The 24,632-nt window shown below is 39.5% G+C and overlaps 2 protein-coding genes across 8 annotated transcripts in view; one reads left to right on the forward strand and one right to left on the reverse strand.

Moving 5' to 3' along the window:
* Window positions 1-24,632, forward strand: part of Ralgps2 (Ral GEF with PH domain and SH3 binding motif 2) — a 146,123-nt gene that overhangs the window by 85,949 nt on the left and 35,542 nt on the right. The window lies entirely within an intron of this gene.
* On the reverse strand, window positions 370-20,037 carry Angptl1 (angiopoietin like 1). Its single transcript, XM_059280367.1, has 5 exons — window positions 19,710-20,037; window positions 13,366-14,211; window positions 4,235-4,428; window positions 2,411-2,681; window positions 370-1,049 (listed from the first exon to the last, which is right to left on the reverse strand). The coding sequence occupies exons 2-5, from the start codon at window positions 14,183-14,185 to the stop codon at window positions 862-864; spliced, it is 1,473 nt and encodes a 490-aa protein (XP_059136350.1). The 5' UTR covers window positions 14,186-14,211; window positions 19,710-20,037; the 3' UTR covers window positions 370-861.

The raw sequence follows: 24,632 nt of genomic DNA on the forward strand, positions 1-24,632 counted from the left end.
GGCCTTCATAAATACGAGGCACACACTGTACCACTGAGCTACACCCCTAGCCTGTAGTTAGGTGTTTTAAGGTAAAGTTTAATAAATGGGATAGGGTGGTAATTAATACATTTAGAATCATAATTCAGAGATATATTAAAAGTGGTATACTGTCTGTCTGGTGGTATCAGTATCCCACAGCTTTTGTCATTATAACGTGTGTATCAGGTGATTTTGGTAGTAGCATATCATGAATGTCAAGAAATTAATCTGTTTTTATGCATTTCCCATTTAAGTAATGAGGGTGTTAGTTATGCATTTAAAAGTGATTCATATTGTATTTTGTGTCCTAAATTATTGGAAGAAAATAATTACAAGTGAAAAACATAATTCAATTTAAAATTTTATTTTAAATTTTTATTCAATGGAAAAACATTTTCAGTGGCAAAACTAGAGATCTTTCTCTAATTTCCTGTCTATATTTTCATAAATAAAATGAACTGCATGGCTGAAGTCTTAAAATTATTTTTTCATTGAACATTAGAGCAGTGTTACATTTTTTTAAATAAATCATTAAGTATCTTGATCATGTATTTGGATTTGATTCAAAATAAAGCTTTGTTTTACATCATGGCAGATATTTACATTTACCTGTATTCGGTCAATATAATTTTTAAAATAACAGATTTGCATACAAATAATCTTCTGTAGCATATTAAAGGGAAATGGAGCTATATTCACAGATACATTCTTACAGTCACAGTACAATTTATTTTACAAACTGTACCTGTAAAAACAAATTGTGCCAAGTAGCATGTAATGTTTATATTTGGGGAACTGAAAAGTGAAGTTCTGTGTAATTTATTTGGAGACTATCTGTCTTCAGTCAATAGGCTTGATCATCATCTGAACGGCCCTCAAGGAGTATGACCCGCCTCTGTACTCAGCCCAGAAAATTCCATCTTGATGCTTGCTTCTGTAATGGCCTCCTCTGTACCATACTCCATTGAGGTTTGAGTGTGCACAGGCATTGTACCACCAGCCTCCTTTATGAAAGTGGGCACAGTTTCCTGCAGGAGAAATACAGACACTGAAGTAAAAGTTCTGCATATGACAGTTTGCAAGCTGTCGAGAATGTGTGCTTCCTTTGGAGCGATTTGAGTGATGGGCCCCTGACTGACTCCAGTCATGTTCATCTTGGTCACTCACATCACTGGAACTACCTTATTCATTTCAGTTTTTGCCTACTTTACATTTATATACATTCCATTTTCTGCCCAGTAGAGTAAATAAAATGCAGTGTTTGTGTGTAAGAAGTATACGAAGAGAAAGGAGGGAGAAACAGATTGACTAAGGAAGATGGTAGAGCTTGAGAGAAATTTGAAATCTAAAAATAACCTAACTCGTAATTAATTGAGTTGTGAGCAGAAAGGTGGATTTTCCATCCTGTCTCTCTTCTTCTGCTAGTGGGAAATAAGTTGAAATAGTGCCCAGTGTGCTACTGGATAAGGTAATAACTGTTTAATAAGCTGTTCAGGAAAGGTTCTTATGAGATGTCATCATCTGAATCTCATTATTAAACAACACTCATCCAAGGGTTTGATTACCGCCATACTCTGTTCCCTACTGCCAACTTGACATAATCTAAATCACCTGGGAAGGGAGTCTCATTGGGGATTGTGTAGGTTAGTTTGGCCTGTGGGCATGCTCTTGGGGGGATTGTCTTAATTAAGGTAATTGGGGTAGGAAGATCTGCCTGCTATGGGTGGTTATCATTCCCTAGGCAGAGGTCTGAACTGTCTTAAGAGTGAAGAAAGCAGGCTGAGCATTAGTGTGCATACTTTGATTGCTCAGTTTCCTGATTATGGGTGTGATGTCACTGACTCCCTCACGCTCTTGACTTCCTTGTTATGATGAGCTATGCCTTGGAGCTGTGAGCTGAAATGAACTCCTTCAGCCTCTCCCTATGCCTTGGCTGGTCACAGTGTTTTATCACAGCAACAGAACACGAAACCAAGAAGCATTACTTGGTTTCAGTTTCCTAAGAATATTTAGCAGCACCTAGTAAATTATTTTGGCTCCTCTTGGAGGCAATCTCCAAAGGGCAGAAATTTAGTTCCTTGCTAAATCTCCAGATCTACATTTTCTGATATATGATAAGGGTTCAGCTAGTATATGAATGTTAGGCAGAGTTTCGTTTCCAAGCAGATGCAGCTTGGTTTTGTCTTGGTTCTCTCAGACCTTGTTCTTCCCAAAGAACATTGAAGTTGCCTTAGAAATCCTAAAAATGAAGTTCTATTATATTCCCTTTGACTGTGTCCAGAATAACCTTTCTGAGATTTGGAAGCATATAATGCACTTTAGTAACTTGACTCTTAATGCATAGAAGGTGGTAATTGTACAGCCATGCTTGTTTGTTTGTTTGTTTTACCTGTATACATATCTTTATCTCTGTCCAGTGTGGTGAATTGTTTACCATTATGCCACATCATAGAATCCCCTGCATTCCCCTGGTAAGTTCCCAAGCGCAGTCTGTAAGATTCACGTTCGGGTTCCAGACGAAAACTACTATACTCTGCGTAGACCTTCTTATCACTCCAGTCTTCTAATTCAATCAGCAGCTTATAATTGTCTTGATTACTGAGCTTATAGATATTGTCCAGTCCAAGCCAATACTCTCCATCAATGTTTCCAAACCCTTTCTGTTAATAAACACAGAAACAGAAACATATAGATAAGTGTAGAGATAGTAAATGTTGCTACGGCTACAAGTTAAGTTTAGACCCTAAGTAGAGTGAGGCTATTGTTCATTCAGGGTAATTTGACTTCTGTGGTATTAGGGAAGTCTTTTTGTTTTGGCTTTGCTTTATCTTAATGTCAATAATAATTTACGTAGCTTCAAATGCTACAAAGAGTAAAAGCAGAAAACCACAGAATGTATTGATAGCTACTAAAAACATTGACTGAATTCCCTCAGTCCTGATCACACCCTCATCCAAAGCTGTGTGTCTTCAAAGTATGTGTATATAGAGAGTACATAAAATCACGACCATTGTTCAATCAAAATGATAGTGTGTTAAAACAAATAATCGTGTATTTTATTATAAGTAAAAAAAATTAAGTATTGTAGTAATCTTTAAAGTTCACCCTTTGAAAATTATAAATTACTATCTGAAAGAAATGGACTACTTTATTTTAATAAGCATTTGACATGACATTGGAGGCTTGCAGCAGAATAGATTTAGTAAACTTCATCTTAACACTGAAAGTTTGTCTTCAAAAAAAAAAAAAAACCTGCAAGGAAGGTGTTGTGCGTGTGTATGTGCATGTGTTTATTTGAAGCAGTTACTTGTTTAGAAATTTCCATCATTTCTGACCGGATATATTAATGTTTCATCCTTAACTGGCAGTCAAATTTTACCTAGTAACAAGCAAGCATGTGGTCACTTCACAGTTTTAAACAAGGAGTTAGCGCTCTAGAAAACCTTTTCTTCCCTGTCTAGTGTCCTTAACTGATGGTGGACATGTATATGTCTCACTCACAAATTACCATTATGAACATCAGAATTATCAGCACACCAGTTGTTACTTCCTCAAATTGATATCACATGATTTGGTTCTATCTAGGAATCTTATTGTGTTCATAACCCTACAACCCATGTCATGATACAAACTTAAAGCATGGTTATTAAAAATAGTCCAAGAAGGGGGTCATTTTTTAAAAGTTGAATACTTTGTTATTGCTTAAATACTACAATATTATAAACAAACAAGTAGTTGCATTAAGACGTGGAATTGAAATGCTGGAGAGATGCTTAGTGGTTTGGATTCCCAGTACTCACACGGCAGCTCACAGCCACCTGGAACTCCAGTTTTAAGGGATCCAATTCCTCTTCTGACCTCCATGGGCACTGTCTGTACATTGTGTACATAATAAATGCAAGCAAAACACACTTATACAAATAAATAAATAGATTTAAAATTATTAAAGTAGAATTAAGTTACCTTTGTAAAATGTGCATGTGTGTATAAGTTATCCGTACTCAAAGGAGCATTTAAAAGGATATCTTACGTTTTATTTTCACATTGTAATTTTAGCTGTACAACTAGAGGTGAGTATAAACCTTTTGCTAGAGAAAGAAAATCACATGGATAGTTATGTTTTCAACTGCATGCCTCGTTTATTGCCTAGCATGGTCACTATTGCAAGACCTGGTTGGGTCCACCTTCCGTAGGTGTGAACTCGCTCATTTACCTTATAGTTTTCCCAGTTTCTGAAGAAGTTGACGGAGCCATCTGTCCTTTTCTGAATGACAGTCCAGCCCCCAGGATCCACACTGTTCTCACACCATAACTGTATCGGTCCGTTGCTGTTCTCTGGTCTGATCATGTAAATCCCACTGGCTGAGTGCCCAGCTTCCTTTGCTTGCTGACAGTCTTTGAATGGCCCTGTAATTTAAATAGTGATGTTTGAGAAATGTAAAAGGTAAGTATTAAAATAGTTCTTAAATCAAGATTTTTATCTTCATTTCTATCTTTACAAATGACCACACTTTATCTGCTGTGTGCATAATGTTCTATAAAAGTTAAAGAAACTAAATGTAAAATATGTATTAAAACTAAAAGGGTGAAATCAGTCCCACTAGTCAAAGCATTCACTTGTTTCATCTCCCATTCTTCTCTGCTTTGTACTTTATAAATTTGCACTCGTAAAACACACAGAGCATCATATTGTCTTTTACATTTGACAGATGTTTCCTTGAAGCTGTGATCTTCATTCAGACACTAGAGTAGCCACTGCTACTTGGGTTTTCTTATTCTCTCATATGGACATTGAAGTTTTTTCTGATTTTGCTATAGTTAATACTGTGCTAAATGACATCATCCTTACTAACCTTACCTTTTTTTTTTTTTCATACTTAAAAAATGCTGCAGGATTGATCTACTGGTATTACTAAACGTATTTTCCTGGTGCCAGACTTACAGTGTCTGACCTTTTATTTCAGTGGAACACACAGAGTTTGTGTGTTCAGTGGAATTGGAGCACTACAGTCTAGTAAACTTTGTCAGGATTAAGTATTGTGTTTCCCTTTTGGAAACTTAGTCATGTTCATTCACTCATTCATTAAATGCTAAAAAGCCCTAAAATAAAGAAAACGGAATCTCCCCAAAATATGTAATCTTGACTTTCCTTCACATAAAAAAATACCCGTCAGGCCAGGTGTTAAGTCCAGTACCTTTAATCCCAGTACTCAGGAGGCTAAGGCCAGATGTTGGCCACAAGTGTAAGGTGAACACACTGAGTTCTGGACCAGCCTGGCTTCAGTGGAGACCCTGTCTGAGTTATGGCTAAAAATGATTTTCTTACCAAAGGACCCTATGATGGCTTTCGATGCTGCGCAGATAGTGGTTAGTTAAGGTCATGTGAGGTGGTGGTAAGCCCTTGCTCATGTCCTCCCTGGTAAATGTTTGAGTTGCTGCGAAATGTTTGTCTTTATTTCATAGCACCAGCCGTTCTGTATTTTTAAATTTATTCTGTGCACACATGTCAGAGGACAGCCTGCAGGAGCAAGGTCTCTCCTTCCATCATGTAGGTCCTGGGTTCTAAGATCTCAGGTTGTCAAGGTTGCTCACTTGGGCTCTTACCTCCTAGACATTGTATCTTTAGCCAGTAAGATTTCAACTTTTAAAAATGACAAAAACATGATGGTAAGTCATTTGGAGTCTGATTTGTACATTGTGGGATCTAGAGAAAATACCCTCTAGTTCTACTGAACATCCTTGAGTTCCATCCTACACCAGTGTTTCAGGCCTTTCCTTTAAGAGCATGCACAGATTATGACTCAGAAAAAAACAATTATGCTAAAATGAAGATACATTTGAATAAGAGAAAGTTTTTAAATCCATTTGTCAATTTTTTTTTACTAAATACTTTTAAATTCTGGCATAATTTTTAAGTATCTGAAAATAGTCAAAGTTCTTAAAAGAATTCATGTTCTATAATTATAATAGGATTAGTGGAATTTTGAGAAATGTGTTACGTACATTGTGCTAAGAACATAGTGTTGCCCCATTGGATCTTACTAAGATAAGTTCATTTCATTACGTAAATACTGCAGCTTTTCTGTCATTGGAGGGGCTCCTGGGGAGTGTGAGCTCTTCCTTCTGGATTGCCCTTGAGGGTGGAGATGCATGTGTTGTAGGAATGTCGTATCTGCTGTTATAACTGGTATCAGTCAAGTTTGTTAGTAAATGAATCAGTCTTTTCACTTTAAATAAAAGGAAGTGGAAAACTATATGCAAAAATTGAGACCGCCAAATTCTCTACTCCATATTTTTGTGTTTCATATATAACTTAAAAATTTTTTTAATTGTCAGTATCTATACTACAGATTACTAGTAAAAAATAAGATAACCTGGAAAAACGTTCACAATGTTTAAACGTAAAAGTAAATATGTTTTAAAGTAACATTAGGTATTGCTTTTCTTCTTTTTTTTTTTCTCTCAAAGTTTCATTGGCTTTTTTATCTTCTAGAATTTTCTTATTTTTGCATCTGTTAATAAAGGCCTCAGAGACAATTGCTTTAAAAAAATTTTTTTTTTTAAATCTTGTTCTTTGCTTCCCTAGTTTGCTGAAGTCGTTTGTTTTTTATCTTGACGTGGGTTTTACCATGTAACCCAGGTGGGGCTGGGAGTGGTGGTGTGGTACAAGCTTCTCTTAAACCCACAGTCATTCTGTCTCAATCTCCCAGGGGCTGGAGGTCCAGCCCTTGCCGTCATAACTGGCTCAGTCCTCTCTTTTCAAGTCATGAGTGGATTTGGGGCTCTCAGTCAAAGTATCCAGAGGTTTCCCTCCCTTTTCCCTTTTTTGAGACAGGCCTTGATTTCCAGATCCTCCTGCCTCAGCCTCCAGGGCTGGAGTTGGAGTGTGCGCACTGTGCTGCTCTCTCCTTAGAGCCGTTGGTAGCACAGTGCTCAGCTGAACTGTCGTTACAGTAACTGTCAGTAGTCCCCTTTTTCTCTTTGTTCTGATCGTCACATGCAGAAATAACGTCCTAAATGACTTCAGTACTTTATTTATTAATTCATACATGTTCATGAAGACATTCAGTATGGCTCACCAAAGGTTAGGATATCGTCATTTCTACCACAGAGAGATAAGACATTACTGAAAACCCTCAAGTTATAAAAATTCATAAACTAAAAATAACACCTGATTTTAGCCATACACATACTGTGCATTCTACTGAATTACATGTGGCACAAAACACTGCTACACTTGTGGAAAATCCCACGAATACTGATGTTACTTCTTTTTCTTTTCCTGAATCACATAAGAACAATTTCTCGGGCTAGTGAGATTGCTTAGTGGTTAAGAGCACTGACTGCTCTTCCATAGGACCCGGGTTCAATTCCTAGCACCCACATGGCAGCTCAAAACTGTCTGTAACTCCAGTTCCAGGGGATCTGGCAGCCTCACACATACATACAGGCAAAACACCAGTGCACTAAGATAAAAACAAAAGTTTAAAAGAGGAACAATTTCATGCTCTAGGAGCATATGTTGTAGTCAGGCCAGAGAAGAATTACATTTCAGATAGAATGAACACTTTAATTTCCAACCAGGGAGAGAAGTGTAAGGAAAAGTGAGGACTCCCAACCCCATACTTGGATTAGTCTGCATGACACATGGTAATGTATTTGTTTATTCATAGACAGGGGCTTTATCTTTGGCTGGGTATCCATGGTTTGGGCCCATTTGGGGACTCTCCTATACTTGTACCACATCATTTCTGATGGTAGTCATCTTCAGAATTCCTCGGTTTTGTATGTGTTTTAAGACGTGTCTTTTCTGGAGGATGGAGAGAAGCTTTAGTCTGTAACTTCTTCCTGTCCGAGAGCCTGAGTTTGGATCCCAGTGTTCCCATAAAAGCTGGGCATGTCTGTAATCCCAGCGCTGGCTTGGAGGTCAGAGACAGGAAGATCCCTTTAGCTCATTGGCCAGCCAGTCTAACCAAATCAGTGAACTTCAAATGTAATGGAAGGCCTTATCTCAGAAAGGTGTACATCAGTCAAGGAGGATGCCCAGTGTCAACCTTCGGCCACATGCACACAAATGAAAAAAAGTTTTTAATTTAAAAGAATGGTCTTTTCTGAATCTAGTACAGGCTAGACTATTTCCAGCTCCAGAGATAGCTAAACAATCTTGTGGTTAAGTGGGAGGTGAGAGACATGGTAAGAAAAGGTTAGTTCCCACAGTGTGGTGATCTTGGGATGAAGCGGTAAGGAAAGGTTAGTTCCCACAGTGTGGTGATCTTGGGATGAAGCGGTAAGGAAAGGTTAGTTCCCACAGTGTGGTGATCTTGGGATGAAGCAGTAAGGAAAGGTTAGTTCCCGCAGTGTGGTGATCTTGGGATGAAGCAGTAAGGAAAGGTTAGTTCCCGCAGTGTGGTCAGCGTGGGATGACGTTTCAGGCAGAACGTGTGGTGAGGATGTGAACTGACGGCTGACGTTGAGCAGGAGTGTGTTGTCTTCCTGTGTCTCCATCAAGTGGAAGAAACGAAAGTTGGGCTCATTGGGACTTTGGCGGCCTCACTAAGCCGCATGCAGAACGGTGTGTTTACTCTTACACAGCTCTTAGTGGTTTGTGTGTCTGAAATACAAATGACAGGATGATGTTTACAGCCTGTCAAGTGGGCCAGAGACTTGGTTCAGTCATGTGCTTGATCGTTTTACCTGAAAAGTCCAGTCATGGTGGAACTTCTAAAGTTAGTCACATATTGTTCCTGAATTGTGCCTTTTAGGGAAGTTAGGGTGTATAGCAGTGTATTTTATTTTATTTTGAATTATTTAAGTCTCGTAATATTTCTCTTAATGACACAGGGGTGCTTTGTGGGCAGTGCACTTAAATACTGTTCCTGTCTAAGCAGGTTCCAGGTTCCCTTTCTGTTCCTGCTGCTTCTCTAACTTCGCCTCACAGTGTTTGCAGCGTGCTCGCTTGAGTGCAGTGTGACAGTTCACATTCTGTACAAATATATACTTAAAAGTGTCCCTTTTGATTAATGTAAGCTGTTGTAAAATATTTAGAAGTGTCACAGTTTGGGGTGGTGACAAAGGCCAGGCTGAGTAGCCCCTGACTTCTGCCGGGACAGGTGGGTTCTGCACTGTGTCAGACTTGGGACTCAACTTTGCCGTGGAAACCTTACTGCCAGCACTCATACATTCCAGATTTCTAGGCAACTTAAAGATGTATCAGCTTGTTTTGTTTAATAGATAGATTTTTTCTTTCTGCTACTTAAAAGGTGCTTAAATGTTTAAACAAATTGAACAATTCTAGGTTGTCTGAATCCAGTTTCCATTTGCTAAAACTTGCAATACATGCAAATTTAAATTTCTCTTTAACTTTACTAACCCATCCTGTTTTTGACAGTGAACCTTGTGTTTACAGTTTGAGTATCTGTTCGGCTTAGTTGATAGAAAACCTCAGGAAATGGAAGCAGAATTACTTTGTTGAAGACAGGGATAAAATAAGCAGTGCTTTTGCTCCTCTTTAGTAAAGACAGTGAATGTCAGAATTCAGTGCTTGCTTTTTATAAATACACTCTTAGCCCATTGTGTACTGTTGATCTTGATAGAAACATTTTCTCCTTGTTGCTTTGCGTGCCTTTTAAAATTGTTGTTCTAGAATTAGATGATAATTTTTAAAGAAATTAACTTCTTTCTCTGGATCATATTTAACACTAATAAAAATTCTTAAAACTACTAGTAGAAAATTATCAGCTTTATTTTTGAAAATCCAAATCAACTTAATGCTTTGCATATTATCAAACAAATTTACCCTGATTCAGAAATTTGGGACTTCAAAGGGTATAGACAGGAAGACTGTATACCTTCAAAGGGTATAGACAGGAAGACTGTATACCTTCAAAGGGTATAGACAGGAAGACTGTATACCTTCAAAGGGTATAGACAGGAAGACTGTATACCTTCAAAGGGTATAGACAGGAAGACTGTATACCTTCAAAGGGTATAGACAGGAAAACTGTATACCTTCAGAGTATAGCCATTCCTCTAAAATCAAACTTTTATTACCCTTTTCTTGCATGCAGTAATCTTGAAATAGGCTTCATTCATCTCCTATGATACACATTTTAATTCTTCTCAAAGCAGAAAACTAGATTCTGTGTGGTGAGTGTGACTCTGAGAACCTCATGTAAGTGGAGTCACAGTCTTTGCATTTTGTAGCTGGCTGCATGCCCTTTAGGTAGTACAGGTTATTGTGTCTCTTGCACTATGCATATAGAGACTGTAGCATAACTCCCTACATGTAGAGTACAGTAATGATTCACTTGGAGCCAGAACATATGTGAGCATAATAGCCATCTGTTTTTAATCGTTTTGTATAACTGTCCAAACAGTATTAGACACTTTTCTCTAGAGTTGTAAAAATAATTTTATCATATTATAAAAGAGATAAAATAGAAGCCTTATTAACTGTTGCTTGTAATAATGTATATTTGTTAGGATTGAGGGTATTAGAACTGTAAGGCACATGACAGGCATCTAGTTCATTCAGCACTAGTCTTACCAAGGCATATAAAACAGGCCAAGTCACTTACCCAAGATTGGTAATGAGGGAAGTGGCACTTGTTATAATATAGCTGATTATATCCATAACTTTGTTATATAGTAAAACAGAAGTAATGTTTACTGAAAATAATGAAAAGGTTATCTCTGTGCTTTAATTTTTACATTAAAGATTGATTTCTTGGGACTGCTGTGTACACCATTGTTTTTGTGAACGTGAAACACATTAGGGATTGGGCGTGTCAAATTCCTGGCATGGATTTAATTCCATGAGTTTTCTTGTACTGAAGTTCTGTGTATGAAAAGCCTACAAAATGATGCTTTCATTTTGTAAAGCATTTTCTTGGTTTGTTATATACATAAATATACACATCTTCATTTCTTCTAAAATTGATGATGCCATTGACTTAAATTTCAAGATCTACTTAGAAAACTCGACAGCAGTTGTTTCCAAACTTCTATAATTGTACCTCCCATAGCTTGATAAAATACACCTCCGTTATCTTTCAACAAATAACATAGGAACTACTGTACTGATAAATCATATACTTTAAAAGCTTAATAAAACTTAAGTTTTGAAAAGGATAGAAAAGATAAATGTTTTTTCTTTTCTAAGTCCAGTGGATAATTTTGTACATGTTTTTGAAAATTAAGGGGCGTGGGTTACTAATTAATGATCAACATTTACCTAATTTAATGATACCCTGATGGTTGCTGCTTTTAACACTTGTTTTCATGAAGACCCTTAGATTAACCACTTTAGGAGGCTCTGTGTTATCAAATCATCCAGTGTTTTAGCACCAACAGTTGAGACATAGTATCCATCTGCCAGAAAGGAGCTTATATTTTAGAATGCATGTGGTGATATATTGTGTACCCTAATAAAATTTATCTGAAGATCAGAAAACAGAACAAGCCACTAGATTAAACATAAGACCAGGCAGTGGTGGTGTACACCTTTAATCCGAGCAGTCAGGAGGCAAAGATCCATTTGGATCTCTGTGAGTTCAAAGCCACCCTGGACTACATGAGATTGACTCAGTCTAGGAGAGAAACAGAGCCAGGCAGTGGTGGCACACACCTTTAATCCCAGTATTTGGGAAGTCACATTCCTTTAATCCCAGCACTAAAAAGGAAGTAATATGGCTGGGTGGAGAAAGGTATATAAGGCGTGAATAGATGGGAACTGAAAGCCTTTTCAGGCTGAGGCGTCCTAGAGGTAAGCTGTGGCAGTGGCTTGTTCCTTTGTCTCTCTGATCTTTCAGCATTTACCCCAATATCTGGCTCCGGGGTTTTTATTAAAAGACTATTTAGCAATTTGAACAACAAATGCATTTCTCTTAGATGTGCTGTGGGTTCTTGTAAAGGTAATATAATTCAAGAAATGTATGCAACATAGACAGTAGAGGTATTTGTGGAAATAAACAATAACTTGAGGCCTGTGGAGGTTTGACAAAATAATTATTTGGGGGCTTACTTATTCATTCTTCAAATACAGTTCTACAAGATGGCATGCCAAACTTGGTCCAGCAGGGAGACAAACAAATCTTAGTAATTACAGTGTAGTGTGGAGTAGAAAACAGATTCAAGAAATAGCCCATGACTTGGAGAAAGAGCCATTTAGTAATGTCTGTTTGAGTCTTGGAAGGCATAACATTAGTCTTTAAAGCCTTGATCACCCGTATTTCAGTAGAGGAAGCCTTGGCACAGGAAGTAATATTGACTGTCCTAATGCAGACAGCCAGTGTCTCTTAAACCAAAAGCCCAGGTGACCTTTTACATCTTGAGATGTGGGGAACCTCTAAAATACAGTGTCTTGAAGACAGCTCATTCACATTGTGAACAAAGATGATGTCAGTGGAAGACCAGGGAAGTTAGAAGACTCTAATGTGACAGTGTGGGAGGCTGAAGCAGAGGTCCCCACTGCTGCAGACAGCCCCCTGGTGCTGTTTCTTATCTCTTGCCTTTTTAATCAGTAAATGGCTACTGTTTTCCTTCCGGGCACCTGAGTTTTCCCGCCACCGGAAGGAAGAAGTCATCTTATAAAAGGTTCAGGAGACGGCTCATGAGAAAATGGATGCACGTGTGAATGTTACTAAGTGAGACAGAGGAATCTGCTTGTTTACTGGTCCCCCCAGAGTCCAGACTCACAGAAAGTGAGAAGAGGAATTCAAAATTGAGGCCAAGCTCTCGGTATCAGTGTAGGGATTTTTAATGTTGACAAAACATTAGCCTTGGAAAATAGAACCCCTCTTTCTCTTGAGGTAACAGAGCTAGGTTATGTATAGATGTTTTGAAGTTGGAAAGAACAGGAACCCAGGATCCGATTAGTCACAGAGCAGTGTTAGGGATCAGACTCTGAGTCTGCGCAGGCTGGAGAAGGAGAGCAAAATTGTAAATGTTCTTTTCGAAAAGGATGTGGGCAAGAGGAAGCAGAAAGGATTCTGAAGGGTGGGGAGGAGGTGGAGCTGTGGCAGCACGCTCAGGGTGCAGAGCGCGTCTTCCCAGTGTGTCAGTGGTCAGTCCTCTCACTGACAGCAGCCTCCACTGTGAGAGTGTGGATGGAAGAGTACTGTTTCACAGGGGGAAAACAACTTTATATAAGCACCTAGAAACTTAGAGCAGGGAGAAGACAGATTTTATATCAAACCCTACTACTACTTTTTAAAATTGAAATTTTAATTGGATGTGTGTAATGACATCCCCACACAAGAACAAGGGCTTATTAAGAGTATTGTTGCCTGAATTGTATAGCATGCTAACTTCTTTTTTTCCGTTGACCAGTAAGAGCTAACTCACCTTCATTGATGAAAGTTACTGCTGGAATCTTGAAAGGGCTTTTGGTGGGAGCTGTTGCCAGGTCCGGTGGCGGCATTAAGTCTCTGGGATAGCCTGGATCCCTCTGTATCTCATTGCCTCCCAGCAGACCAGGCGTGTCCTGGGGGCTGTTAGGAATGTGTCGGGGCACAACCTGGACAAGAGGGGGAGACACGTGGGTGTCTTGTCGGGAGAATATCCTCAAGCACTGTTCTTCCAACACCGTGATCGTCACAGACTGGTTATTGACAAGGTCAGTCAGGGAAGCATACTTCACCTCTAGTTCCCTGTACCTTGTCGCCATCTTCAGCATTTCTGTGGTGACGTTGAGGATTTTGTTTTCCAGCTGAGAAAGCTCGAGTGAGTTGTCTCTTTTACGGATAATCTCGTGCAGTAGTTGCATATAGAGTTGAGTGACTCGAGAGTTCATGTTGCGGCTTTCCTTTCTCAGCAGCTTCACCTCATTCACAATGTTCCCGTCTACATCCACCACCAACTGCAGGACGTCGATCTCGCGTTTCTGCCTGGAGAGCACATCCTTGAGGTTCTCAAGGTCCATCCTCGTGACCATGTCTTTAATAGTGCCTGTATCTTGACCTTTGGTGTTGACACAGATGGGCCCTGTTATTTTTTGTTCAGGTACCAAGAATGTATAGGAACATTTCTTTGCTTCCTCCCTACCATCTGTGGCACGGGGATATCTCCTTTGGGTTATTTTTTTTATTTTGAACTGTCCTCCTTTGCAATGACCAATGCCCAGTAGAAAGAGCAGCACACCTAGGGTCCGAACAAAAGCCTTCATTTTGAAATGAAGTTGTACCACAGCGTCTTTTGGAAAGCAGTTGGGTGAAGAGAAAATGTAAAAAGAATTAATGTCAATTTACATGCAGATCAAAATCACATTGAGATTCCATCTAATCCCTGCTAACATGGCTGTTATTAAAAACCTAACAAATGCTGGCAAGGGTGAGGGTGGAGGCACTTTATCCACAAGTAGTGGGAATATAAACTAGTAAAGCCACTGTGGGAATCAATGTAGAGGGTCCTCAAACAGGAAATAGAACTGCCAAGCCAGGCACTGGTGGCACACGCCTTTAATCCCAGCACTCTGGAGGTAGAGGCAGGCTGGTCTCTGTGAGTTCGAAGCCAGCCTGGTCTAGAGAGCGAGTTCCAGGACAACTAAGGCTACACAGAGAGACCCTGTCTCAAAAACACAATAACAGAAAGAAAAGCAAGAAATAGAACAGCCATACGGTTGGGTTGTTTCACTCCTGGAAATCTCTCTGAAGGACACTTACGTCAACATACTTCAGAGGTGTTTGCTCACCCTTGTTTATTGCAACATTATTCACTAGAGCTGAGTGATGGAATCAGCTTAGGTATCCATCATGAGAAGAATGAATGAAGAAAATGTGGTATATATGCACAGTGGTTCAACCATAAAGAACAAAATCAAGTCATTTGCAGAAAAATAGATGGAATTGGAGTCTTCTTACTAAGGAAAATAGGCCAGACTCTAAAAAGCAAATATATGGAACCAGATTCTATATAGACACACATGATACTCACACCTGACTTGAAAATGTGGAATTAGGAAAATAGGGAATTATTTGAGGTAAGGACCAGGAGAGATATTGGTGTATGAATATGGTCAAATACGTGATACACTTGAACAAAAATACTGGGAAGCCTGTTGCTTTCTACAGTGAATTAAGCTAGTCATTCTTAGATCAGTAATATTTTTTTTTAATTTCTGTGTTAGTTACTTTGTTGTTGCTATGATATTACACCATGACCAAAATCTACGTATGGGAGAACCAAAGTATTCTGGTTTACCCTTCCAGAGAGAGAAGACTCTGTCATGGTGGGGAGGCATGGTGGCCTGAGTGGGATGAGGAGTGAAGTCTCAAAGCCCGAGTTCTTCCTCCAACAAGGACACCTCCTAAACCTCCCCCAACAGCGCCACCCACTGGGCCAAGTGTCTAAGTACATGAGCCTGTGGAGGACAGTTCTCAGTCTACCCACCGCAGCGTTTACAGGAACACTGAAGGGTCGGGACTAGTAAATTAGACTTGACTTGAATTCTTAAGTTCATTATTAAGTTCGAATTTTGATATTTGTTTAAAGATTAGATCCGCAGCTCTTGCAGCTGCCACCTTATATTGCATTTTTTTGTCCCAAGCTCATTAAAGAGATTTTGATCAGTGCCCATCCTGTGAAAGGCACACTTCAGGGTGCTATGAAAGCTTTTAAGACCCAAAAAGTACCTTCCTTTAGAAAGCTCACTGTCCAAAGACTGAAAATAGTACATAATGTGTATAAGATAGTAGTTAAGGCATTGCTTGGTTAGTACTGCAGTCTAGGTGGTCTTACTAGTCAGTGTTTCAGAGTAGAATGATATCGTATAAGGCCAGTTAAGTTGGTCTTCACTAAATACCATGACTTTTCTTTTAACCTGCAAAGTCAAACAGTTTTACCATGACATGTTTCTGTAGCATCTGCTTTTGAGACTGGAGTCAGGTTTAAGAATGCCAGGATGCTCACAGTCCTCGTGGGGAATTGTGTTTCCTGCACTGCAGTCATGCATGTGCTCTACGCTTGTAGATGATGCCCATGTGTTTTCTGTTACAAAAGTCTAGTGGGTTGTATTTAGGTAAAAAAAATTCCTAATTTTCAACAGCATTACCAAATTGGCTATTGTACAAAAGAACCTTTTTGTAACCATGGTGAGTGGAAGGACAGAGACACTAATACTAGAAACAGGTCTAGATCTTGGGTTCCCTGGCCCTCAGTCAGTATCTGTGGCGGCAAGACTTTAAGTCAGAATGTGTGCTTGGACTGTATCCTGTTGGCTGTGGCCGAGGAGAAGTACCTGTTCTTTAGAGTCCAACACTGTAACTCTTTCCAGAGCCCAGAGCTCTCCCTTCCTCTTAGTTCATCCCAGTGCAGTGGAGCGGGGAAGGAGTGGGGAAGTGTATTCATGTGATCAGGTTCGTGAGCAAGCCGGACTCAGAGCAGCTTCATGCTGTCTGTCTGCTGTTTGTAAGGCTAGCCGTGGGCACTCTGGGAGCTTTTCTTACCTCTTCTCTGCCTGAGCCCTTGCTTCTTGATGAAGAGGTTAGACCCCCCACGTGGTATACATAGGACTGACAGCACAGCAGTAACACCCTGGATACCTGGTGGGTGCTCTTAGGGAGAGACCACTGTCTTTAGCCCCTTACCAGACCAGTGTTGTCACAACCGGTGAGGCAGATGATTCTAATACTCACTTTCACATGAACTGGCACCCCAGAGTGCCCGTATCAGTGGTCACACGGCTGTTAAAAGGTAGAGCCAAGCTGGTGGTGGTGACCACACCTTTAATCTCAGCACTCAGGAGGCAGAGCCAGGCGGATCCCTGAGTTCAAGGCCAGCCTGGTCTACAGAGCGAGTTCCAAGACAGCCAGGGCTACACAGAGAAACCCTGTCTCAAGGTAGAGCCAGAATTCGAACCCAGGCAGAAGACACTAGAGTTGATGCTTTTAATTAACCACATCATCATATGGCAGTGCTCTCCAAACTACTCTCTGTCAGGAAACTAAAAGCAGTGTCTCACTTACAAAGAGAAGTCCCAGAGAAGAAAACACTCAGGTGGGGTTCAAATACTAGACCTGCACTATCCTGTCTGTCATAACAAAAGGCATCTTGGCGGGTGTGGCTTGTGACTTTTCCCTGGCCTGTTCCTTTGTTGTGCAAAGCACGTGCAGGTCATTGTGTGTTTTTACACCCACACTTTGTTACTGACATTCCTCTCTGCCCATGTGTACTCTGCCCGTTGGTGTTTGTGATTAACTAGAAATGCGCGTGCACGCGCGCGCGCGCGCACACACACACACACACACACACACACACACACACACACACACACACGTTTCTTAGTGAAACATGGACTTGGAGCTGCTGTGAAGACTGCTGCCACCTGCTCTGGGAAAGCAAGTCTCCTCAGTTCAGGCATTTTTGGTTTAGTGCTGTGTTCAAAGAGGATAGATAATGAAAATAAGCAAAGAATGAGAAGAATGTGGGAAGAAGTTCTTTGGTGAAATCCTAACATTTACATCAAAGTCCTCTGTGCGGACTGGTGTTGTGTGAACTGGTGCAGAAGCACAGCACACAACTGTGTCCTGCTTCGTACTGTGCCTTCTGACACTGGGAAATACAAACCAAAGTCATCGCTTTCTCACAGAGCATCCTTTACGCTCCAAGAGTTACCTGTACGAAAACTGATGACAGATTTAGAGTTATATTTACAGGAAATTCCTGGAATCGAAATGTAACTTTATTTAAAAAAAACAAACAGGGAACAGTAAAAATAAAATCAATAGAAGCCATTAGCCTCTCGGCCGAGATATATCCCTTTTCCTAAATCTCCTTTTATCATTTTAATAATAGAACAGAAACTCTTGACTCAAAAATATTTAAATACTTTCTAGAATGAAATAAGCTACTGAGACAAGGAAATTTTAAATTTAAAACATGAGGATTTTTGGTGTTTTGGTCAATTATCTGCCTTGCATCGCTATGATTCAGAAAATGAGTCTTAAGATGATAAAAAAAAAAGTGGCAATTAGAAGCTCATTGTGGTTGGTTGTGGTGTTTGTTTTATGCTTCCTTATTACAGCAGTGATGATCTCATTGTCCCTTAAAGCAGAGTTAGGCACATTCTTAAGGAGTAGACTAGATACGTCATGAGCAAAGAACTGATTTTTAAAACTTGTTTACTATTACATTTTCTAAAAATATTCTCTTATTTAATGTTTCCCCCATATGTTCAGTTTTAGAAGTGAAAGATCCATAAATCTGCATTACCTCGTAAACCCTTTCTATTTATGTTAAGTTTTTCCTAGGTCCCAAAAGAATGTTATAAATTAGTTATAGTACACTGAAGCTTAACTCTGTGCCTTTGCCTGTAGTGGTTTTTAGAAAGAAAGAAGAAAAAGCTGTGCAGTTGTACTCATTTCCTTAGTTGTACTTCTCTTCGTGGTGGCTGTATTGCCAGCTGTAATAAGAAGTAAATGCCTGGATCGCTCCTTTGGCTGTGCCTGAGATCTGAGGTTAGCTGTGAGAAGAACCGACCGGGGAAATGAAGACACACGCACACCCTGCCTGAATGCCTACCTGAGGCATTGGAAGACCTGATGTTGAATGAAGTCCTGCTTTTATCTTGGCAAGCAGTAACAGAGATGATAGTGTTTCAAAATCGTGTATGACTTGGAAATTTTATCAGACTCTCCTATAAAATATGTATTTAACAGAACTCTCAGAATTCAGAGTTTTAATGTTGAAATAAAGTTGGAAAAATAGAGCTGAACATTATCATTATTTGTTGAAAATTCTGACCACTAAAGATTAAAGGTCCGGGAATCTCCCATCATAACAAACTTGGCTGTCTTTGGTGTTAAAGCTTACTATTGGTAAGCAGTAATTTCGTAATTCTCAGGAATAACAGAGCTCCCGATAGAATATTGAAGGACACCTACGTCTTAGGTCTAGTTAAAACCGACTTTTGACCTTTCCATTGTTTTTCAGTAGTTAAATCTTCTGAATTCATAATTGTTAATCCTTGTGACCCTAATACTTCTCAGTCCTGACCTTAGGTTTGATTATTTGTTTGTATCAATAATTACTTTTGCAACTAATTCCAGTTAGAAGCAGTTTTAATCCAAAATGAAATTTTCCGTTGTAGGTAAATTTAGGAAACTCTTTAAAATGATTAATTCTAACAAGAACTACCATAGATTAACTTAGTCTCCTAAGAGTTTTGTTCTGTTGTAATTAAGTTTTGTTGGAAACATTCAGCTAACCAGTTCTTAGCTTTGTTTTGTAGCCACACTTTGAAAGTCCCAATAGTTGATGTACATCTTTACACACACACACACACACACACACACACACACACACACACACACACACCATCGTCCAGAGGAGAAACTCAGCATGCGCACAGTGGTTCTCTGCAGTTTACATCCTTTGTTGTTGGCTGCTGTGCCATAGGAGCTTAGGCATCGAGTGAGTGACTGTCACCTCTCCAGTGTCACTAGAGCGTTCGTTTTCAGAAACCCAGCATGTATGGATGGTCGAGTCACTCTAGCTTGAACTTCAAGTAATACATTAACCATCCTGAAGAACTTCATGACTAGTTTTTACAGAAAGACACAAAACAAAACCTTCAGATTCGAATCAGTAGCATCTGCTAAAGCTCTTTGGTAGGTCTCTTAATTTCTAGTACAAAGAAAAATTACGCATTTGACATAGAATTTTGAGTAAATATAAGAGAAACATTAAAGTACCTTTTGTGTCTGTTGAAAAGTAAATCCGGAAACTTCGTCCTTCCCTGCTCTCTAAAAGATCAGTGTAGAAGTCTGTTCGTCTCTGACTTCAGGGGCAACTGCATTTTTGTTTCTGACCGTTGAATCCAAGCAATAAGGAACTTGTTTTTATAGCACTGTCGACTGACAGGCCGCCTATGGACCTTGGGGCTGGCTGTGGACTTTCTCTAATCCAGCAGCGAATGCATTGTGGCTGTGCTGTCTGCCGCATGGAGAAGGGCAGTAACCAGCCGCAGCTGACAAACTGTCCGCACAGCACAGTACTCCAAGAGTGATTCCCTCTCCTCCTCGTTAGACTCAAGTTCAGCCCACGTATTACGTCATTAGAAGACGGGATGGAGCCTGGGGAGGGGGTGGAAATCTCCTCCTTAGGATTTCCTCTGTAGCCCTAAGTGGGGAGGGGGAGCTGGAGCTGCGGGAGGTTGAATAGCTCTGAACAAGGAGAGATTGTGTGCAGGTTGAAGGAAGGGCACCATCTGGAAACAGACTATCGTAGTTCAGCAAGCAATTATAAAATAAACATTGTAGTCTGCCGGCCACAGAGCTTTTGAGTTGAGAAAATAGTACTCCAACTTTAGAAGTAGCGTCCAGCTGTAAGGAGCTAGACTTTCCTGGGAAGCAGGCACCTAACATTCAATTCTATACAGCCTCGGGAACATCTAAACATTTTATTCTGGTGTCGCTGTTTCAGGACATTTTAAACCTTCAAGAAAATGTAACAAACTATGTCAAGTTTCTTAAGAGAAAACTGCTTTTATAGCTGAACCTTTAATCCCAGCACTCGGAAGGCAGAGGCAGTCGGATCCTTATGAATCTGAGGCCAGCCTGGAATGCACACAGTGAGCTCCAGGCCAGCCAGGGCTAGTGAGTGAAAACCTGACTCAAAAAAAAAAAAAAAAAGAAAAGAAAAAGAAAAAAGAAAAAAATACACACACAAAACTTGCTTTTATATGTAATCACTTAAAACAAGTGAAATTGATGATAAATCTAGTGGGTTTTTTTTTCTTAAATTCTGTGTTACATAATTAGTGCTTCTTTCCGTCTCAAGTTCTGCGTTATGTAATATGATTGTTTACAAAATTATCCCTGTCCTAGTTAGGGTTATTATTGCTCTGAAGAAACACCACGACCAAAAACAACTTATGGAGGAGAGGGTTTATTTGGCTCACACTTCCACATCCCAGTCCTTCATCCAAGGAAGTCAGACTGATGCAGAATCCCTGGAAGAGTGCTACTTACTGACTTGTTCCTTTGGTCTTGCTCACCCTGCTTTCATGGCACCCACCAGCCCAGGGGCACTAGGCACGCCCACATCAATCACTGATTAGGAAAATGTCCTCCAAGTCTGCTTACAGCCAGAGCTTATGGAGGCATTTTCTCAATTGAGGCTGCTTCCTCCTCTCGAATGACTCTAGCTGTGCCAAGTTGACTTAAAACTAGCCTATATAATGCCTATTATTGTCTCTTATAATGCCTTATGTTGTCTATATAAGGCAGTAACAAGGCAAAATGGATAAAACATTGAGTCAAACAAATGAAATACCATTTTATACCTATAAATGGCACAAATTAAAATAGCGACTATTGACACAGTGCATCAGTAGAAACTTTCACACTGTCAGTGTAAGTATGGATCCATAGAGCTCTGAAAAAAAGTACCATCTTCTGAAGCTGTAATGTTATACCGCACAGCATGAGCAATGCTTTGCTGGAGTGAGTGTATAGATGTACACACATACTAAAGAAAAATCTCTACATGTGTTCTGTACAAATATGTCTCTAGTAACCCAGAGGGAAGGAACTCGAAAGTCTGTAAAATAAAGTGACTAAGTTGTAATATAATCATATGTCATTTTATTCTCAAGGAATTATGAAAGCATTTAAAATCAGAAATAAAATAGTAACAAAATAATGATGTAAAGTAATCATGGAAGACCATATTTTAAAATTGTATTTAATAAGTGCTTACAAAATTATTTGGAATATAGCAAGCTTCTTTTTTTTTTTTTTTTTTTTTACATTTATGGAGTGTGTTTGTGTGTGAGTGCGTTGCCCAAGAACCCTGGCACGTGTGGAGGTCAGAGGATAACTTGCCTGAGTCAAGTCTCTCTGTCCACCAGGGGTAGAAGTCAGGTCCTTAGTCTTGGCCACAAGTGCCTCTACCCACTGTACCATTTCATAGTCCCTAGCTTTGCAGATATTGTTGGACTTCACACAGAAAAAAAAGTATTCGTTTTTTTTTTTTTCAAACTAGCAGGGATACATATATGTTCTTGAGGAAACTGGACTAGGCACAGCCTACTCCTGTATGCCCCACATGTCCACATGTACTCCTGCACCCCCTCCACATACTTCAGGTAATTGAGAGCCAGAAACGGAAAAGTTGGAGGCCAGACGAGGCTACATCGTGAGTTCTAGACCAGCTTGACAGTCTACGTTACAAAGGAAGAACTCTCTAAAAAGGGGGGAAAATAAAAGGAATGTTCTTAAAATCCAGAGTAGTAGTTCCTTCTGGAGAGAAGCTGCTTGTAGTAAGATGCAGCAGGATTTGATTTGTTCAGTGTTAGTGATGTTGTATTTCTTTACATCTTTATTTAAGCACATCAATTCAGAATGAGCACATTTGAAATAATCTGGTCACATGGCAGTGGCTGTCAGCACTGTCATTGACTGTGGCAACCTATAGTTTTAATGATAAGGTAGAACAGAAAAGTCAGCCATTTAGTGCCAGACTCAACATCCCACCTCTGCCTCAAAACCTTGTATGATCCGTCATCTGGGAATAACATTTTCTTGTGTGGGTCCTTTGTGAGTGTATCCTTTAGTCTTGTCTTTGTATGCTGTGGTGCTCTGACTGGTCTGTAGGGCTAGCACCTGTGGCATTTCTTTAAGCAGTCTCTAAGCTTTTCCAGGGATACCTGCAGTCCTTAAATTGATTGGTCTTTCATATACACTAGATATATAGGTTAAAGGTAACTTTTAAAAGATAAATTCGGCTGCTGAGATAGCTCATCAGGTTCAAGCACTTGCTGCCAACCCTGTCGAGCTATGGAGTCCCATCCCCAAGACTCCTCACGTGGTAGGAGGAGAACCCACTCCACAAGCTGTCATCTGACCTGCATGTGTGCCACATGGCCTGTGTGTACCCACATACATACATACATGCATGCATGCATGCATACAGGAAAATACATTTGTGCTTTTTATGCAAGTGTAAAGACTATATGTGAAAATATTTATTTAAATCCTCAAATATATAAAAGAATCAGAAAGATACAACCATTTCAGTAGGTAATTCAAAGAAATACACATATAGGTAAAGAATACTGAAATGAGTGTACAAATAATTGCAAAATTAGTCAACAGTCACAGAGCATTAATCATTTACATATAATTCATCTGCATTGTTGTGGCCAAGAATGTCAACAACTTAAGAGTATAAAACAGCTTAGAGTATCTAAAAGTATGTGCTGGAGATAGGTACCTAGGAGTGCTTCTTCCCCTCATTCGACGTCTGCCAGAATTTTTCCTGACCTATACAAACTGTGTGTGCATCAAATATTACTTCAAAACAGACTAGATTACAGGATAAAATACGTGCACTATTCTTTGCTCCCTTTGGGGATGTTTGTTGAAGGGGATTTATTAAAGGAGGCAGCAAGGGGCCTTTCCGAGGAGAGTAGCAGATTGAAAGGAAAGGCTGCTTTGATTTTACATACGGTGAGACAGGAATGGGTATTGTGTCTGGGGCAGGCTTCTTCAGAGAGGAAGTGATGGAAAAGGCAGTGTAGGGATCTGGAAGGACACCATAATGGCTCCACTAAGAAGAAGCATTTGGATTTGGAAAGGAGAAGGGAGGGTCATTTCCTGTAGGTAGGTAAGATTTTTCTTGGATAGTAATTTTGATTAGATGTGCTCAGCTCAGTAGACATAGTCCAGTGCTTGTTTGAGATGACTGCTCACTCACAAATGTAATGCAGTTTGAGCAACACTGCATTGTTATAACTCTAGAAGAAAGACCATTACATGCTAAGTTTATTTGTTTTAAAACTGCATGTAAAGAATTTTCATCAGAGGTACTCAATTATAGTATTTGTTTTTTACTAATTTTAAGACATCATTAAGTTTAATGGTAAATACATGTAAGAAAATGCTTTGATTTATACTTTATTTTAACACTGTTTTCAAATACTTATTTACCTTTTATGTATTGGCATTCATATAAAAGAGCACATAATGATCCAAATGCAAGTCAGAACAATGACTTCTAGGCTCTAAAACACTGTGCACAATTAAAAACAAGACAAAGTCAATGATGGCTTACTCAGTTTTAGCATAATTGAGAAAGTAACATCAAAAGACTCATGATGCAGAGAGTGTACATTCTAAAGTTAACATTTTGTTCTTTATAAATTTTACTTTTATATGGTTAATACCAGCAGACATGGTTCTTAAGTCTCCTTTTAATTTTGTATATAAAAATAAAGTATCCTTAGCATTTCTGAGTTAACTTGTTTTGTAAATTATTAAGAGAATTACTAGGCATAGACTTACAATTAGTGGCCAAATCACATGTGCACAGGGTGATGGACCGAATGCAGTGTTAGGTAAGGAATTAGAGGACAGTGCACTGAGCTGTGTCTGAGAGGCAGAACCTTAGTCATTGTGTTAGAGGAAGGTGAGGAAGACTGTAGGTGGACCTGCTCTGTCAGTGACGGTGCCGTGCATGTCTCATGAACCTCACAGAAGGTGCAGAAGGTGCCTGGTCTTTAGGCAATGGTCTTACTGGCCTTCGTTTTACACATACTATAGGAATTCCAAGAAAACTGAAGTGTTTTTAGCCAGTTACTGATCATAAATGCTGTATATTTTTAAAAAAAACAC

This window comes from Peromyscus eremicus, chromosome 15, assembly GCF_949786415.1.
Source record: "Peromyscus eremicus chromosome 15, PerEre_H2_v1, whole genome shotgun sequence".
Classification (NCBI taxonomy): domain Eukaryota; kingdom Metazoa; phylum Chordata; class Mammalia; order Rodentia; family Cricetidae; genus Peromyscus; species Peromyscus eremicus.

Excerpts from the sequence above, each read along its gene's own strand:
- Angptl1 (XM_059280367.1), bottom strand. The coding sequence starts at position 14,185 with ATGAAGGCTTTTGTTCGGACCCTAGGTGTGCTGCTCTTTCTACTGGGC. Across the intron at positions 2,682-4,234 it reads GAAACTGGGAAAACTATAAG|AAAGGGTTTGGAAACATTGA; the intron begins GTAAATGAGCGA and ends GTTTATTAACAG. Across the intron at positions 1,050-2,410 it reads AGATAAAGATATGTATACAG|GAAACTGTGCCCACTTTCAT; the intron begins GTAAAACAAACA and ends TTTCTCCTGCAG.